This window comes from Muntiacus reevesi, chromosome 1 (assembly GCF_963930625.1).
Source record: "Muntiacus reevesi chromosome 1, mMunRee1.1, whole genome shotgun sequence".
Classification (NCBI taxonomy): Eukaryota; Metazoa; Chordata; class Mammalia; order Artiodactyla; family Cervidae; genus Muntiacus; species Muntiacus reevesi.
The window spans coordinates 187,617,725-187,636,766 of record NC_089249.1 but is presented as its reverse complement, the minus strand read 5'-3'; the positions used below and the strand labels follow the sequence as shown (position 1 = coordinate 187,636,766).

Genomic DNA, 19,042 nt, shown 5'->3' with positions numbered 1-19,042 from the left:
TACGATGATTTTTCTAACCATGCAAGAGAGAGTAAGAGTTGGAATTAGACAGAGAGTTAAAATGCCAGGCACCTGCATTTGAATATGGAGCAAGTACCCTGAACTATGGAATGGTGGTGGCCACTAGAAGTAAAACAGAAAATTAAATGTAACCTCTTTTGGAGTATCCATAAGAATCAGAGTCTTATAGATATCTAAATTCTTGCTCAATGAGACTTCAGGCCTCTGACCTTACAGAATTTTATGACAGGCACTTTTTTTAACACACAGGTGTGGTAATTTGTTATTCTAGCAATAGGAATCTAAAATATATTTGTCCAATTATCTACTATTTCTAGGAGCTCAGCTAAAGATTTTTGATTCACACAATAAGCTTCTCTTAAATAGGACATTTTGTGTTGAATGCCTACCATATATAGGAGGAAATCAGAGTCACCTTAGAGATCTTTTTCCCATTAGCTGATACACAGAATTTTTTTTATCTAAATGTAAATGTGGCTCTGATTTTGAGGCCTTTGAAATTGAAAATAGGAAAAGTACATCATTACTGAAATTAATAACCTAGTTTAAATCTTTCTGTTAACGTTTCTACATTCTTTCTAGTTTATGTTAATTCAAGCATTTTTTTTTTCTTACTTCTATCCTTCCAACTTTCTCTCAAGTTTTCTTTCAACCCAATCGGTGAGATTACTAATGAGACTGTGTGCAATACATGTATGTGAGTGGGTTTATTTCAGAAAATGGTGTATATAGATGCAGGCACATATAAACATATATGTACTCCGAACCTTGAACATGGTTTGTGGACTCAGCAAATATTTCTATGCATTGCATACATACCTCACAATATCCAAGTGAAGCTAGAATTTATTATCTCATATTTTCTTATGAAATAAAAACTGAGGCTTAGTTCAGGTCAGGTCAGTTCAGCCACTCAGTCGTGTCCAACTCTTTGCAACCCCATGAACCGCAGCACACCAGGCCTCCCTGTCCATCACCAACTCCCGGAGTCCACACAAACCCATGTCCATTGAGTCAGTAATGCCATTCAACTATATCATCCTCTGTCGTCCCCTTCTCCTCCTGGCCTCAATCTTTTCCAGCTTTAGGATCCTTTCAAATGAGTCAGCTCTTCCCATCAGATGGCCAAAGTATTGGAGTTTCAGCTTCAGCATCAGTCCTTCCAATGAACACCCAGGACTGATCTCCTTTAGGATGGACTGGTTGGATCTCCTTCCAGTCCAAGGGACTCTCGAGAGTCTTCTCCAACACCAGAGTTCAAAAGCATCAATTCTTCGGCGCTCAACTTTCTTTATAGTCCAACTCTCACATCCATACATGATGACTGGAAAAGTCATAGCCTTGACTAGATGGGCTTTGTAGGCAATGTCTCTGCTTTTTAATATGCTGTCTAAGTTGGTCATAACTTTCCATCGAAGGAATAAGTGTCTTATTTCACTACCGCAATCACCATCTGCAGTGATTTTGGAGCCCAGAAAAATAAAGTCAGCCATTGTTTCAATTGTTTCCCCAACTATTTGCCATGAAGTGATGGGACCAGATGCCATGATCTTAGTTTTCTGAATGTTGAGCTTTAAGCCTACTTTTTAACTCTCTTCTTTCACTTTCACCAAGAGGCTCGTTAGTTACTCTTCACTTTCTGCCATAAGGGTGGTGTCATCTGCATATCTGAGTTATTGATATTTCTCCCAGCAATCTTGACTCCAGTTTGTGTTTTCTCCAGCCTAGAGTCTCTCATGATGTACTCTGCATATAAGTTAAATAAGCAGGTTGACAATATACAGCCTTGACGTACTCCTTTTCTTATTTGGAACCAGTCTGTTGTTCCATGTCCAGTTCTAACTGTTGCTCCTTGACCTGCATATAGGTATCTCAAGAGGCAGATCAGGTGGTCTTGTATTCCCATCACTTTCATAATATTCCACAGTTTATTGTGATCCACACAGTCAAAGGCTTTGGCATAGTCAATAAAGCAGCAATAGATGTTTTTCTGGAATTTTCGCTTTTTTGATGATCCAGCGGATAATGGCAATATGATCTCTGGTTCCTCTGCCTTTTCTAAAGTCAGCTTGAACAGTTGGAAGTTCACGATTCATGTACTGCTGAAGTCTGGCTTAGAGAATTTTAAGGATGTCTTTACTAGCATGTAACATGAATGCAATTGTTTGGTAGTTTGAGGATTCTTTAGGATTGCCTTTCTTTGGGATTGGAAAGAAAACTGACCTTTTCCAGTCCTGTGGGAACTGCTGAGTTTTTCAAATTTGCTGGCATATTGAGTGCAGCACTTTCACAGCATCATCTTTCAGGGTCTGAAATAGCTCAACTGGAATTTCATCACCTCCACTACATTTGTTCGTAGTGATGCTTTCTCAGGCCCACTTGACTTCACATTCCAGGATGTCTGGCTCTAGGTGAGTGATCACACCATCGTGATTATCTGGGTCATGAGGATCTTGTTTTGTTTTCCTCTATGTCTTTGCACTGATCACTGAGGAAGGCTTTCTTATCTCTCCTTGCTATTCTTTGGGACTCTGCATTCAAATGGGTATATCTTTCTTTTTCTCCTTTACTTTTCCCTTCCCTTCTTTTCACAGCTATTTGTAAATCCTCCTCAGACAGCCATTTGGCATTTTTGCATTTCTTTTCCTTGGAGATGGTCTTGATTCCTGTCTCCTGTACAATGTCACATACTTGCATCCATAGTTCATCAGGCACTCTGTCTATCAGATCTAATCTTTTAAATCTATTTCTCACTTCCACTGTATAGTCACAAGGGATTTGATTTAGGTCATACCTGAATGGTCTGGTGGTTTTCTCAACTTTCTTCAATTTCAGTCTGAATTTGCTAATAAGGAGTTCATGATCCAACCACAGTCAGCTCCTGGTCTTGTTTTTGCTGACTGTATAGAGTTTCTCCATTTTGGCTGCAAAGAATATAATCAATCTGATTTCGGTGTCGACCATCTGGTGAAGTACATGTATAAAGCCTTCTCTTGCATAGTTGGAAGAAGGTGTTTGCTATGACCAGTGCGTCTCTTGACAGAACTCTATTAGCCTTTGCCCTGCTTCATTCTGTACTCCAAGGCCAAATTGTCCTGTTACTCCAAGTATTTCTTGACTTCGTACTTTCGTATTCCAGTCCCCTATAATGAAAAGAATATCTTTTTTGAGTGTTAGTTCTAGAAGGTCTTGTAGGTCTTCATAGAACTGTTCAACTTCAGCTTCTTCAGCGTTACTGGTTGGGGCATAGATTTTGATTACCATGATATTGAATGGTTTGCCTTGCAAATGAACAGAGATCATTCTGTCATTTTTGAGATTGAATCCAAGTACTGCATTTCTGACTCCTTTGTTGACCATGATGGCTACTCCATTTTTTTTAAGGGATTCCTGCCCACAGTAGTAGATAAAATGGTCATCACAGGTAACTGAGGCTCAGGGAAATTATATTGTTAACAAGAACATTATGAAGAAATTAAAATTTATTGTGCACTCTTTTAAATTATTCACAAGTGGAACCATATAGTATACTCTTAATTTTGGACATTTAGAAAACTGTATACTTTAAAAATGTGCAGTTCTTTGTATGCAATTACATGTTAATTAATAAGCTAAAAATTAAACATTTCTAGTGCTGCGTGGTTTAAGGTAATATGTTAAGCACAGGTAGTTGAGTCACAGCTAAAATTGGTTGGAGATAGGAAGAAAGCAAAGTGTCAAAGTGTTTTATTTATATATTTTACATCACATATATCATATACATATGATATTTATATTATCCATTGACTTTTACTGATTGTGAAAGAAATTAGAATGGAGAACATAATTCATTTAGAGCATAGGAAAGAATCACATTCATAGGCTGCAGCAATGGAATTTTTTTCAAGCAGAAAAAGATACAATTACACCAAATAATCCTTCCCCCTAGTGATAAACCTCTTTACACACAGACAATGAAATGACATGCACCAATAAGTAAGTGACACCATGAAAAGAAGTTTGCCTAGAAATAATCTGACACAAATTTTTGCTACATCATACTTAAGTTCCCCTCTGACTCTAGGTTTTATAATGTCAAACCCTTACTGAAATTTTTGTTTCATGTACACACCCATTAGAGACATGTTTTTGATGCTCCCTTTTGCCAGTGACTCATGTGGGTAAAGTGGACACTGAGCTACATAGAGAGCAGTACACTGTGAGAGCATAAAACCAGATGAAGTACTATGAAGCACACTATCTGTTAATGTCTACAATTTTTCAGAAAGAGCAATTACAGTGGTGATGTTTCAAGATACGATGAACCAAAATGTGATAAAATGTAGTTTCATATTTTACTCTTCTATGAAATTATGTAATAGGTTTGGGTACAGTTTTTTTCCATAAGCAAAATTCATAATTATTAAAATGAAAGAAAAAATACTCAGTATAAAGTATTTCATTTCAGAAGAATTTATTCTTAAGAAATGGGTGAAGTCTCATGAGATAAATGGAAATTTACATATATGTCACACAAGAAGTTGAGTCAATTTGAGAGAGTAGAAAAATGACAAAAAAAAACACTTAGATAACAGAGAAAATTTAATAAAGGATATTTTTTAAATTTTATAGGTAAGTTTAAATCAAAGAAATGGATATACCAGGCTATAAATTGAAGAAGCAATTACTATTATCACAATCTGAACAAAGAATCACAATATCTGCCTATGAGGCTTTGAGTCCTGCTGTCATGGGTATTTCTTCAGTCCAAGGGCAAATGGGCCTATTAAAAAGTTTCCATCCCAAAGAATCTTTTCAGAGCCCTCTTTACAGCTTTATTTCTCAGACTGTAGATGAAGGGGTTCAGCATGGGTGTGACCACAGTGTACATCACTGAGGCTATTGCAATTGCTTCTGAGCTGTGGGTATCAGAAGAACTAAGGTACACTCCTAAACATGTAAAATAAAATAAGGAGACAACAGAGAGGTGAGATGCATAGGTGGAGAATGCTTTATACTGCCCCTGAGCAGATGAGATTCCACAGATAGAGGCCATTATTTTAGAGTAAGAGTAAATGATACCAGCCAGGGGAACACCCCCTATAATTACAGATCCAAAATACAGCACTGTGTTATTGAGGAAAGTGTCAGAACAGACAAGTTGGATCAGCTGTTGGATTTCACAAAAAAAGTGATGGATTTCCAAGTCTGAGCAGAAGGGCAATTGCAATATCATTAAGCTGTGTAACAAGGAGTTCAGGACACTAATGATCCAGGAGACCAGAACCAACCATCCACAGAGCTGGGCGTTCATGGTGATTGTGTAATGCAGGGGGTGGCAAATGGCCATGAAGCGGTCATAGGCCATCACAGTCAGGAGAATGTCATCTAATCCTGCAAAGAGAATGTAAAAATGCATCTGAACAATGCAGCCTTCATATGTTATGACTTTGCTCTGTATCTGAACATTTTGCAGCATCTTTGTGATGGTGGTGGAGGTGAAGCAGATGTCTACAAAGGACAGGTTGGAGAGGAAGAAGTATATGGGAGTGTGGAGGTGGGGGTCTGAGCTGACGGCCAGGATGATGAGCAGGTTTCCAAATACAGTGATCAGGTACATGGAGAGGAAAAGCCCAAATATGAGGGGTTGCAGTTCTGGTACCTCTGAAAGTCCCACGAGAAGAAATTTTGAAATGTGTGTATTGTTCCCTGGTTCCATATGGTGAAGGTGACTCTTGGAAAAAAGAGAACAGCATGACTAATTTTTCATGAAATTTGCATAACTCGCATAGCTGAAGTACTATTATTTCTATTTTACTTGCAAGAAACTGATGTTAATATATTGTATGTAGATAGACCCTCCCTAAGGATGTATCCCACTTCACCTCTCACCAGATATTTTTATCACATTGTCAGCATACTTTCAAAGAGTTCATTTATTTTTAGTTTTAATGAGAAATTATTTCAGATATTTGAGAAATATTTTATATTGAGGGCCAACATGCTCCAAGCACATATAGGGAATAAGTAGAGGTGCTGAAAAACAAATTTCCCACAATCCAAGGATGGTGAAAGATGATATTCAAATAAATATATTTTATGTCAGAATGTGGAAGATATTTTGTTGTGAAGAAAACAAAAACAGATATAAAGGAGCAAGTAGGGGGGAAATTTGTTAGGTACTGAGTGTTCAGGCAAGGCCAACAAACAAGAGGTTATTTGAAGAGATCTTAAGAAAGAGACAGAAGGATACAGTATGACACCAGGAGAAGTGTGTGCCTGGGAGAGGCAAGAGGCAACAGCCACTGCAAAGGTACTGAGCAAGACACTTGTTCCACATGTTCAAATGTAAACAAGGAAGCCAGAGGAATGAGCAGGTGGGGGGGGGAAGTGACTAGAGATGATGTTAGGGATGCTGAGTAACAAGGTGGCCTCTCTGTTACAACTGACACCTCAGTCCACAGGGAATTCCTCCTTCCATGTTGTTCTTTGCACTTTATTAATTTTCTTGCAAACATGTCCTATGAATTATATTAGATCCCTTTCATAGTTCCAACTGTTGATTGAGTTCTGGCCTCTGTGAGCTTCTTATGTCAACCTAATATATGAGTCCAGGTGCCTCTGCTTTAAGAACTGCTCTCACTTCATAAGGCACAGGCACGCACCCCCCACAGTCTCCTGAACTACATCACTGGCATGACTTTCTCATCCGGAACCAATCTCCTTGGGCCATGGGTGGTCGCAACTCAAGCTGGTCAGATCAGATTAACTTTCTCCTAAACAATGTTTTAATGGTGCCCGGATATTCTAGTTCATGAGCTTCTGAGAGAGTAACAAAGTTAGGGTTCCTTTTAACTACAACCACTTTCTGCCCTGTGTTTAAAGAAATATAAAAAGTATGGGAGAGAGAAATATGATGAAGGGAAAAGATGATCTAACAAGCTCAAATCATCCCTGAGACAATGGGACAGAGAAAAGCCTCCTTGGTTTGACAACATTTCAACTTTAGCTACATCTCCTTGATGCCCAGGAAAAATCAGAAAGAAACATCTCTTTTCCAAGGAGAGAAACAGTTATGTCTAAATGATGTGAAAAACCAAAACCATACAGATTTAATTTCCCAAGAGAAAAATAAGTAAAGATAGTAAACTCACAATTCAAAAATAAAAACACACAAAATATGACAAGTTTCTGATGTGTTACATGAAGCAGTACAAGATGTCTTTCCTGTGCTTTTCCATATGAGCTGAACGTTTTTTGTGTGATATGATACTGAATGAGGCAAGCCCTGTCTCTTTTTTTCTTATGTGTCATAATTTGTTTGCTACTGTTGGTCTTAATGTTTTCACTTTTTAAATTAATCCACTTCAAGTCTAGTTCTGATCTATGACCAACAGCCAAAGGCCTTTCCAGACCATACTCTATAAAGTCACAGTAGGCCATGAAAATTCCTTCTTATTCTGGATAAATTTCTTTACATGATTTAAGCCTGAGGACTACATTTTATTTCAGTGTACTGTGACATTGTCTCTATATTGCGAGATGCTTATCATCAGAGACTTAAATTGCCTTGTTCAATTCTTATTTTCCCAGGCCTGTGACTATATTTGCATTTAGTTAAAAAACACACTGAAAAAAATACAAATTATGAAATGACAAAATATGGCTAAAATAGAAAACCAGTTAAAAGGGTGATTTCACATAATTGTATTAAAGAAAACTGAATGGAACAGCAAAAGCTGACTGAAACATGATATATGTAATGGGAGTAATTAAGTACTTATGACATGAATTAATAATTAATTTAGAAAAGACCTTGACTCAAGAGAATATAACATAGAATGACCCAGAAATTTCTGGCAAGTAGCAAATGTTTTGCTATTATTTGTTGAATGATTAAGAATTAGGTCCCTTTGGATATGAACACTATCCTATGGGATGGTTGCATCCAATTTGCTTGGAAAAAGCAGGATTGTTGAATAAAAGCTGGAGTAAATGGACACCTTTCTAGAAGGAAATTAAGTAGTTCCTTATCTGACATATCTTTTTAAAAGGGACTAAAGACCCCAGTGCAAAAGTGAGCAGTACTCTTTAGATGAATATATGAAAAACTACACTGGAACTACTTTTCCATTGATATTAGAAACACGGATAACTTTTAACTCAGGATTCCTCAGTCTCTACCTATTGAACATTCTCTGCCAGATTCTTCTCTGGGGTGGGGTCTGTCCTATAAATTGCAAGATGTTTAGAAGCATCCTTGCCCACCACTTACCCATCATCAGTGTGACAGTGAATAATGTCTACAAATATTGCGTAAAGGCTCCTGGGGGACACAGTTATCCTTGGTTGAGAAAAATAATATTAAATTAAGAATTGCAAAGTACTTTTGTAGCAGTGATATAATAGTCACTTATCGATAAATAATACAATAGACCACCAAATGTCTGAGTCACACAATCACACCATGTGATATTATACAGATATGGAAATAATGGACCGGCATTATACTGGTTGATTGGAAGCAAGTCCCTGAGGTATTACTGAGAAAGAAACAAAAGAGGGATGAATTGTAAAAAACGTTAAACATAATGATGATTTGTCACTAAAATACAAAGACCATTTATCATGAATTCAGGATTGTATCTATCCACTTGTGTAAAAGTATAAAAGCATGTATAAGAACACATTTTAGAAAGAGAGTTTTCAAAAACTAAGAACTTATGGAACAAAACATATTGGTGAGAGTGCAATTATGTTAAGTGTATTGTTTCCTTAGCAATATGCCATGTGCTAAGTAAGTAACTTCAGTCATGTCTGACCTCTTGTGACCGTATGGACTGCAGTTTGCCAGTAGCCTCCATCTGTCCAAAGGATTCTCCAGGCAAGAAGAGTGGAGTGTGTTGCCATGCCTTGCTCCCAGGTATATTCACAACACAGAGATCAAACTTGCATCTCTTAATTCTCCTGTATTGGCAAATGGGTTCTTTACCATTAATACACCTGGGAAGCCCCTTCCTGAACAATAGGATGTAAAAAAATGGAATGAAAATCTACAACTAATTGATAAAAAGACACAAAAGAGTAAGCATTAAGCAATATTAACGTGGATCTCTAATTCAAATCAAATTGCCAAAGATTTGGAAGTGAAACAATATAACAGAAGAACATTTATGAAGTGAGGAAGGAGCAGTATCTAAGTTATAATTTTATCTTATATATAGACAGAGGAATTCAAATACACTTAAGTAATATAAGTCAAACGGTAAAAAATTATGATAAGAAGAGATGCAATTTTTAGGAAAAAATTTAATCAGAAGGCCAAAAGGAATAATAAGGAATAACTGATGAGAAGCTCTTAATAGAAGTAAATATGTATGAGTTGTCTATCACACTAAGAATGCTAAAGAATTCTCACTTTCCTTTCTTGCGTACAGCAAGAGTTGACACATTTAGAATACTAAAGTGACAAATTATTACAGTATTAAAAATAGCAGTAAAGAGCAATGAGCAGTATGTACTGTGCAGCATGGTGACATTAGTTCATAACACTCTTTTTATCGTAATTGAAAGTTGCATGAGAAACGCTGCGCTGGAAGAAGCACAAGCTGGAATCAAGATTGCCGGGAGAAATATCAATAACCTCAGATATGCAGATGACACCACCCTTATGGCAGAGAGTGAAGAGGAACTTAAAAGCCTCTTGATGAAAGTGAAAGAGGAGAGTGAAAATTTGACTTAAAGCTTAACATTCAGAAAACTAAGATCATGGCATCTGGTCCCATCACCTCATGGGAAATAGATGGGGAGACAATGGGAACAGTGTCAGACGTTATTTTTGTGGTGTCCAAAATCACTGCAGATGGTGACTGCAGCCATGAAATTAAAAGATGCTTACTCCTTGGAAGGAAAGTTATGACCAACCTAGATAGCATATTAAAAAGCAGAGACATCACTTTGCCATCAAAGGTCCATCTGGTCAAAGCTATGGTTTTTCCAGTGGTCATGTATGGATGTAAGAGTTGGGTGTTGAAGAAAGTTGAGTGCCAAAAAATTGGTGCTTTTGAGCTGTGGTGTTGGAGAAGACTCTTGAGAGTCCCTTGGACTGCAAGGAGATACAACCAGTCCACCCTAAAGAAGATCAGTCCTGGGTGTTCTTTGGAAGGACTGATGCTGAAACTGAAACTCCAGTACTTTGACCACCTCATGTGAAGAGTTAACTTATTGGAAAAGACCGTGATGCTGGGAAGGATTGGGGGCAGGAGGAGAGGGAACGACAGAGGATGAGATGGCTCGATAGCATCACCGACTCGATGGACATGAGTTTGAGTAGACTCCAGAGCTGGTGATGGACAGGGAGGCCTGTTGTGCAGCAATTCATGAGGTCGCAAAGAGTCGTACATACCTGAGCGACTGAATTGAACTGAACTGAAGAAACAGCATATCCTAAAATCTCCCCTCACAAGAATTAAATTTTAACTATATGTGGTGACAGATGTTAAGGAGATTTACTGTGGTGATCATTTTGCAGTATAAACAAGTATTAAATCATTATGCTGTGTACCTGTAACTCATATATTGTCACAGGTCAAATACCCAAATTCTTTTGGAAAAGCAATGAAGAAAATGTTGGCAGATGTGACCAACAAAATTTATCAGTTCTTACACAATGTCACAAATGCATCTATGCATATATAAAAGAACTATATCACAAATTTAAGGTTTTTGTTAAAAAATAATCCTTCCTGTCAAAGAATGCAATTTTAAAAAGGAATAACAACACTCTGATAGCACTATATAAAAAAAATAGTTACAGAGACTTTTTTTTTAATAGAGAAACACTGCATGACTAACAAATCCATAGATCTATTTAGCCTCACAGATAATAAAATACTCGGAAAGTAAACCTCCCTAGCATACATCGTTTTGTTTACATAACTAAGTTTTTTTGTTCGTTTTCTTATGAGCACACAAGAGTAAGAGAAGATACTGTAATGTGTATGCTGCCTACACAGCTGTTGAAAGTGTGTATTTGCAAAGAGTACTCAGTTTAGATCTTTCTCCTCTATGTGGAGGCAAATTCTAATATGCCCCATCAAACAATAAAATGAAATGCCCTCACCTCACTGACTGACCCTTTACAGTTAATACCCTATTTGTCTACTCCTGTTAATTAACAAGAACTTTAGACTCAGGTTCCACATTCACTGGATGCAATTGATACCTTCCATTCATTCTTCTGTTGGACTTCCTCTGAAAGTGAAAGTTCCTCAGTCATGTCTGACTCTTTGTGACCCCATGGACTATACAGTCCATGGAATTCTCCAGGTCAGAACATTGGAGTGGGTGGCTTTTCCCTAACATGACTTAATTGTCAATACTGACACTCTCGTTTTCAAGTGCAGTGTTCCTTTTTCAGCATCATAAAGAAATAACATTTTCAGGAAACCCAGCAAACAACCATGGTGACCTCTGCCTCTGGGATATGCTAGATTGACCCTTGGGTGACCCCTGGTACATTCCTGGCTTCCATCCTCTCTGATCCTCTCCTGCAGTGTCTGTGGAGTGCTCAGACTCACCTCTTTGGGAACTCTGTGAGGGAGGCTTCCTTGTGAAAGTCAAAATTCACCCCTAAGTAGCTGATGATGCAGATCCATGCTCTGTCTCCCCACAAGACAGCAATAAGAGATCAGGCATTGTTCTCTCAGCCATATGTAGGATTGCAAAAGCAACAACTACATCCTGTCCAACCAAAGAGGCACAGGCTGAGAGACTGCAGCAGAGGAGATATTTACATCTCCCGTGTCAGCTCATTAGACATGTTTTCCCTTTCCAAGTACGTGATTTCCCTTGGAGAAGTGCTCTGAACAGAAGGTATTTTTTCTGCTGATTTTCTGTTCCTAAGTGACTCCATTATAAGTCAGGTAAATTCAGCTTCCTCACTCCTGCACCATTACTTCTCCAGCTTCCAAAGCTCTAAGACTCCCAGCACCTCATCACATCCCTGAGTTCAAGTTTCCTAAAAAGTATAATATTCACAATTGTTCTTGACTAGGTCCTTTGGGTCTTCCATGCTTTGATCTGTGTGGGAACACAACCCAAGAAATCTCTGAATATGACTATTTTGCCCTTTTCAAAACAGGGGATAATTTTGCTCCTTTAATACAAAGCTTGGTTTCAAGCAAGTTTTGCAAAACCTAAAAAGATTTCCTTCTTACATCAGAAATGTTTCCTGCCAATGCAGGAAACATAAGAGGTGGGTGGATAGGAACCCTGGCTCGGGAAGATCCCCTGGAGGAGGGCCTTGTAATCCATGTCAGTGTTCTGGCCTGGAGAATCCCATGGACAGAGGAGCCCGGTGGGCTACAGTCCATGGGGTTGCTCAGAGTCAGACACAGCTAAAGAGACTTAGCAAAACACAACACAACACACATCCTGCTCCTAGAAGCAGAGTTTAACCTTAGGAGTCAATCACTGAACGTCCTTTACATAAGATCATTTATGTTATACGCTGATATTTCAGTCACTATGGACAGATTTTGCCCCCTTAGCTGGTACAGAGAATTTCACTTTTTCTAAATGTAAATGTAGATCTGGCTCTGAAGCCTTTGGAATTTAAGATAGGAAAAGTAAGTCATTATTAAAATTAAGGTCACACATTCTACTTTAAATCTTCATATTAAAATTTCTACATTGTTTCAGGGAGGAGCCAAGATGGCGGAGGAGTAGGACGGAGAGACCACTTTCTCTCCTAGAAATTCATCAAAAAAATAACTGAGCACAGAGCAAACTTCACAAAACAACTTCTGATCGCTAGCTGAGGTCATCAGGCGCCCAGAAAAGCAGCCCATTGTCTTCGAAAGGAGGTAGGACAAAATATAAAAGATAAAAAGCGAAACAAAAGAGCTAAGGACGGAGATCCGTCCCGGGAAGGGACTTGATAGAGGACGTTCCCAGACACCGGGAAGCCCTCGCACTGGCGGGCCTGGGGGAAGTGTTGGAATCTCAAGAGTTTGAATCTGACTGGGAGGGATAGAATAAATAAAACCCACAGATTACGAGCCTAAAAGCAACTCCCAGCAGAGGAGTACCCCAGACGCCCGCATCCGCTGGTGGCGGAACGGAGAGGGGCAGGCGGCATTACTTGGGGCAGGGTCCGGGCCTGAGCGCCCTGAGGACAATCGGAGGGAGCTTTTGTGAGTTGCCAGCTTGAACTGTGGGAGAGCAAAGAGAGAGAAAATTAACCGGCCCGAACACACTGCCGGCCGTTCGCAGAACAAAGGGACCGAGATTCTGGGCGACCGAAGTCCGCCGGGAGGGTCGCGGCGAGACGGAGGGCGCGGGCGCCTGACCGGCGCGGGCGGGGGCTGGGGCTGGGGACGCGGAGGGCAGAGGGCGCGCGCGCCCGACTGGCGCCGGCGGGGACTGAGACTGGGATCGCGCGGGGCAGAAGACGCGCCGCACCCGGGGAGAGAGCGCCCGTCAAGCGCCTGGCTGCCTGGGCCGCTCGGGCGGCGTGGGGCCGGAGCGCGGGCCCAGCTTTGTGTGCTGCGCTTTTGTGAATCGCCCGAGGGCTGGAGCCGCGCGCAGCGTGGCGCGCGCTTCAGACAGAACAGCCCGGAGCCTGAGCAGCGCAGACCGAGAAAAGAGCGCAAGCCTCTCCCGGGAGCGCCGGCCCCTCCCCACACAGCCCCTCCCCGCACAGCCCCTCCCCGCAGCGCGACGGAACTAGCTACCTGAATAAGAATCCACCTCCGCCCCCTGTGTCAGGGCGGAAATTAGGCGCGGAAGAGAGACCGGCAACAGAACCCAAATAAAGGGAACCGCTTCAGAAGGGACCGGTGCAACAGATTAAAATCCCTGAAGAAACCACTGACTGACTACACCGGAAGGGCCTGTAGATATCGAGAAGTGTAAGCTGGAACGAGGAGCTATCTGAAGCTGAGCCGAACCCACACTGACCGCAACAGCTCCAGAGAAATTCCTAGATATATTTTTTCTTTTTCTTTTCTTTTTTTTTTTTTTTTTTTTTTTAAGTAAGGAAAAAAAAAAAATTTTTTTCTTCTTTTTTCTTGGGTCTCTTTTATTTTCCTTTAAAAATTCCTTATTACTCCCCCATTACTCCTTAACTTTCATAGATTTTTACGATTTTTTTAAATTAGGCAAAACAATTTTTTTTTCTCTCTCTTTTTTCTTTTTTTTTCTTTTTCTTCATTTTCTTCTTTTTTTCTGTTCTTTTTTCTTCTCTTCTATTTTCTTTTTCTTTTTCTCTTATTTCTTTTAAAGCCCTCTAGCACTCCTTTTACTACACCTTAATTTTCATTTTCAATCCACTATAACCTTACAGAAGAAAGGAAAAAAAAAAAAAAAAAGAAGAGAAGCCCTATTTTTATACCAAACTTCATATATATTTCTAAAATTTCTTTTGTGTGTTTTGGTTTTTGTTTTTAATATAGTATTTTTAAGAGTCTAACCTCTACTCTAGATTTTTAATTTTTGTTTTTCAGTATATGATATAAATTGTGAACATTTAAGAATCCAATATTCAGTTCCCATTTTTATTCACGAATGTGTTGATTATTCTCTCCCAATCTTGACTCTGTTTTCTACCTCAGAACACCTCTATTTCCTCCTTTCCCCTTCTCTTCCCAATCCAATTCTGTGAATCTTTGTGGGTGTCTGGGCTACGGAGAACACTCTGGGATCAGACAACTTCGTAGATCTGTCTCTCTCCTCTTGAGTCCCCCTCTTTCTCCTCCTGCCCATCTCTATCTCCCTCCTCCCTCTCCTCTTCTCCATGTAACTCAGTGAACCTCTCTGGGTATCCCTAACGGGGGAGAAACTTTCCACCATTAACATAGAAGTTTTATTATCAGTGCTGTATAGTTGGAGAAGTCCTGAGACTACAGGAAGAATAAAACTGAAATCCTGAAGCAGGAGACTTAAGCCCAAAACCTGAGAACACCAGAAAACTCCTGACTACATGGATCTTTAAGTAATAAGTGACCGTACAAAAGCCTCCATACCTGCACCGAAACCAACCACCACCCAAGAGCCAATAAGTTTTAGAGCACGACATACCACGCAAATTCTCCAGCAACGCAGGAACATTGCCCTGAACGTCAACATACAGACAGCCCAAGGTCACACCTAACACATAGACCCATCTCAAAACTCAGTACTGGGCACTCCATTGCTATCCAAAGAGAAGAAATCAAGATCCGCACACCAGAACACTGACGCAAGCTTCGCTAATCAGGAAACCTTGACAAGCCAATCGTCTAACCCCACCCACTGGGTAAAACCTCCACAATAAAAGGAACCACAGACCTGCAGAATACAGAAAGCCCACTCCAGACACAGCAATCTAAACAAGATGAAAAGGCAGAGAAATACCCAACAGGTAAAGGAACATGAAAAAAGCCCACCAAGTCAAACAAAAGAGGAGGAGATAGGGAATCTACCTGAAAAAGAATTTAGAATAATGATAATAAAAATGATCCAAAATTTTGAAAGCAAAATGGAGGTACAGATAAATAGCCTGGAGACAAAGATTGAAAAGATGCAAGAAATGTTTAATAAAGATCTAGAAGAAATAAAAAAGAGTCAATTAAAAATGAATAATGCAATGAATGAGATCAAAAACACTCTGGAGGGAACCAAGAGTAGAATAACGGAGACAGAAGATAGGATAAGTGAGGTAGAAGATAAAATGGTGGAAATAAATGAAGCAGAGAGGAAAAAAGAAAAAAGGATCAAAAGAAATGAGGACAACCTCAGGGACCTCTGGGACAATGTGAAACGCCCCAACATTCGAATCATAGGAGTCCCAGAAGAAGAAGACAAAAAGAAAGGCCTTGAGAAAATACTCGAGGAGATAATAGCTGAGAACTTCCCTAAAATGGGGAAGGAAATAGCCACCCAAGTCCAAGAAACCCAGAGAGTCCCAAACAGGATAAACCCAAGGCGAAACACCCCAAGACACATATTAATCAAATTAACAAAGATCAAACACAAAGAACAAATACTAAAAGCAGCAAGGGAGAAACAACAAATAACACACAAAGGGATTCCTATAAGGATAACAGCTGATCTATCAATAGAAACCCTCCAGGCCAGAAGGGAATGGCAGGACATACTGAAAGTAATGAAAGAGAATAACCTACAACCTAGATTACTGTACCCAGCAAGGATCTCATTCAGATATGAAGGAGAATTCAAAAGCGTTACAGACAAGCAAAAGCTGAGAGAATTCAGCACCACCAAACCAGCTCTTCAACAAATGCTAAAGGATCTTCTCTAGACAGGAAATGCAGAAAGGTTGTATAAACGTGAACCCAAAACAACAAAGTAAATGACAACGGGACCACACCTATCAATAATTACCTTAAATGTAAATGGGTTGAATGCCCCAACCAAAAGACAAAGATTGGCTGAATGGATACAAAAACAAGACCCCTATATATGCTGTCTACAAGAGACCCACCTCAAAACAAGGGACACATACAGACTGAAAGTGAAGGGCTGGAAAAAAATATTTCACGCAAACGGAGACCAAAAGAAAGCAGGAGTCGCAATACTCATATCAGATAAAATAGACTTCCAAATAAAGGATGTGAAAAGAGACAAAGAAGGACACTACATAATGATCAAAGGATCAATCCAAGAAGAAGATATAACAATTATAAATATATATGCACCCAACATAGGAGCACCGCAATATGTACGGCAAACACTAACGAGTATGAAAGAGGAAATTAATAGTAACACAATAATAGTGGGAGACTTTAATACCCCACTCACAACCATGGATAGATCAACTAAACAGAAAATCAACAAGGAAACACAAACCTTAAATGATACAATGGACCAGCTAGACCTAATTGATATCTATAGGACATTTCACCCCAAAACAATCAACTTCACCTTTTTCTCAAGTGCACACGGAACCTTCTCCAGAATAGATCACATCCTGGGCCATAAATCTGGTCTTGGAAAATTCAAAAAAATTGAAATCATTCCAGTCATCTTTTCTGACCACAGTGCAGTAAGATTAGATCTCAATTACAGGAAAAAAATTGTTAAAAATTCTAACATATGGAGGCTAAATAACACGCTTCTGAATAACCAACAAATCATAGAAGAAATCAAAAAAGAAATCAAAGTATGTATAGAAATAAATGAAAATGAAAACACAACAACCCAAAACCTATGGGACACTGTAAAAGCAGTGCTAAGGGGAAGGTTCATAGCATTACAGGCACACATCAAGAAACAAGAAAAAAGCCAAATAAATAACCTAACTCTACACCTAAAGCAATTAGAGAAGGAAGAAATGAAGAACCCCAGGGTTAGCAGAAGGAAAGAAATCTTAAAAATTAGGGCAGAAATAAATGCGAAAGAAACTAAAGAGACCATAGCAAAAATCAACAAAGCTAAAAGCTGGTTTTTTGAAAAAATAAACAAAATTGACAAACCATTAGCAAGACTCATTAAGAAACAAAGGGAGAAGAACCAAATTAACAAAATAAGAAATGAAAAGGGTGAGATCACAACAGACAACACTGAAATACAAAGGATCATAAGAGACTACTACCAGCAGCTCTATGCCAATAAAATGGAGAACTTGGATGAAATGGACAAATTCTTAGAAAAGTATAACTTTCCAAAACTGAACCAGGAAGAAATAGAAGATCTTAACAGAGTCATCACAAGCAAGGAAATCGAAACTGTAATCAGAAATCTTCCAGCAAACAAAAGCCCAGGACCAGATGGCTTCACAGCTGAATTCTACCAAAAATTTAGAGAAGACCTAACACCTATCTTACTCAAACTCTTCCAGAAAATTGCAGAAGAAGGTAAACTTCCAAACTCATTCTATGAGGCCACCATCACCCTAATTCCAAAACCAGACAAAGATGCCACAAAAAAAGAAAACTACAGGCCAATATCACTGATGAACATAGATGCAAAAATCCTTAACAAAATTCTAGCAAACAGAATCCAATAACATATTAAAAAAATCATACACCATGACCAAGTGGGCTTTATCCCAGGAATGCAAGGATTCTTTAATATCCGCAAATCAATCAACGTAATACACCACATTAACAAATTGAAAGATAAAAACCATATGATTATCTCAATAGATGCAGAGAAAGCCTTTGACAAAATTCAACACTCATTTATGATTAAAACTCTCCAGAAAGCAGGAATAGAAGGAACATACCTCAATATAATAAAAGCTATATATGACAAACCCACAGCAAGCATCAGCCTCAATGGTGATAAATTGAAAGCATTTCCTCTGAAATCAGGAACAAGACAAGGATGCCCACTCTCACCACTACTATTCAACATAGTGTTGGAAGTTTTGGCCACAGCAATCAGAGCAGAAAAAGACATAAAAGGAATCCAGATAGGAAAAGAAGAAGTGAAACTCTCGCTGTTTGCAGATGACATGATCCTCTACATAGAAAACCCTAAAGACTCTTCCAGAAAATTACTAGAGCTAATCAATGAATATAGTAAAGTTGCAGGATATAAAATTAACACACAGAAATCCCTTGCATTCCTATACACTAACAATGAAAAAACAGAAAGAGAAATTAAGGAAACAATACCATTCACCATTGCAACAAAAAGAATAAAATACTTAGGAGTATATCTACCTAAAAAAACAAAAGACCTATACATAGAAAACTATAAAACACTGATGAAAGAAATCAAAGAGGACACAAACAGATGGAGAAACATACCGTGTTCATGGATTGGAAGAATCAATATTGTCAAAATGGCTATTCTACCCAAAGCAATCTATAGATTCAATGCAATCCCTATCAAGCTACCAACGGTATTTTTCACAGAACTAGAACAAATAATTTCACAATTTGTATGGAAATACAAAAAACCTCGAATAGCCAAAGTAATCTTGAGAAAGAAGAATGGAACTGGAGGAATCAACCTGCCTGACTTCAGACTCTACTACAAAGCCACAGTCATCAAGACAGTATGGTACTGGCACAAAGACAGAAAAATAGAT

General features: G+C 39.0%; 1 protein-coding gene across 1 annotated transcript; it reads right to left on the bottom strand.

The window, feature by feature from the left end:
* Nucleotides 1–4,786: 4,786 nt before the first annotated feature.
* On the bottom strand, nt 4,787–5,719 carry LOC136155690 (olfactory receptor 7A10-like). The gene has a single exon (XM_065917684.1). The coding sequence runs from the start codon at nt 5,717–5,719 to the stop codon at nt 4,787–4,789; it is 933 nt and encodes a 310-aa protein (XP_065773756.1).
* Nucleotides 5,720–19,042: the final 13,323 nt, after the last annotated feature.

Bases quoted from the DNA above. Each gene is read 5' to 3' on its own strand.
- LOC136155690 (XM_065917684.1), bottom strand. From the start codon at position 5,719: ATGGAACCAGGGAACAATACACACATTTCAAAATTTCTTCTCGTGGGA.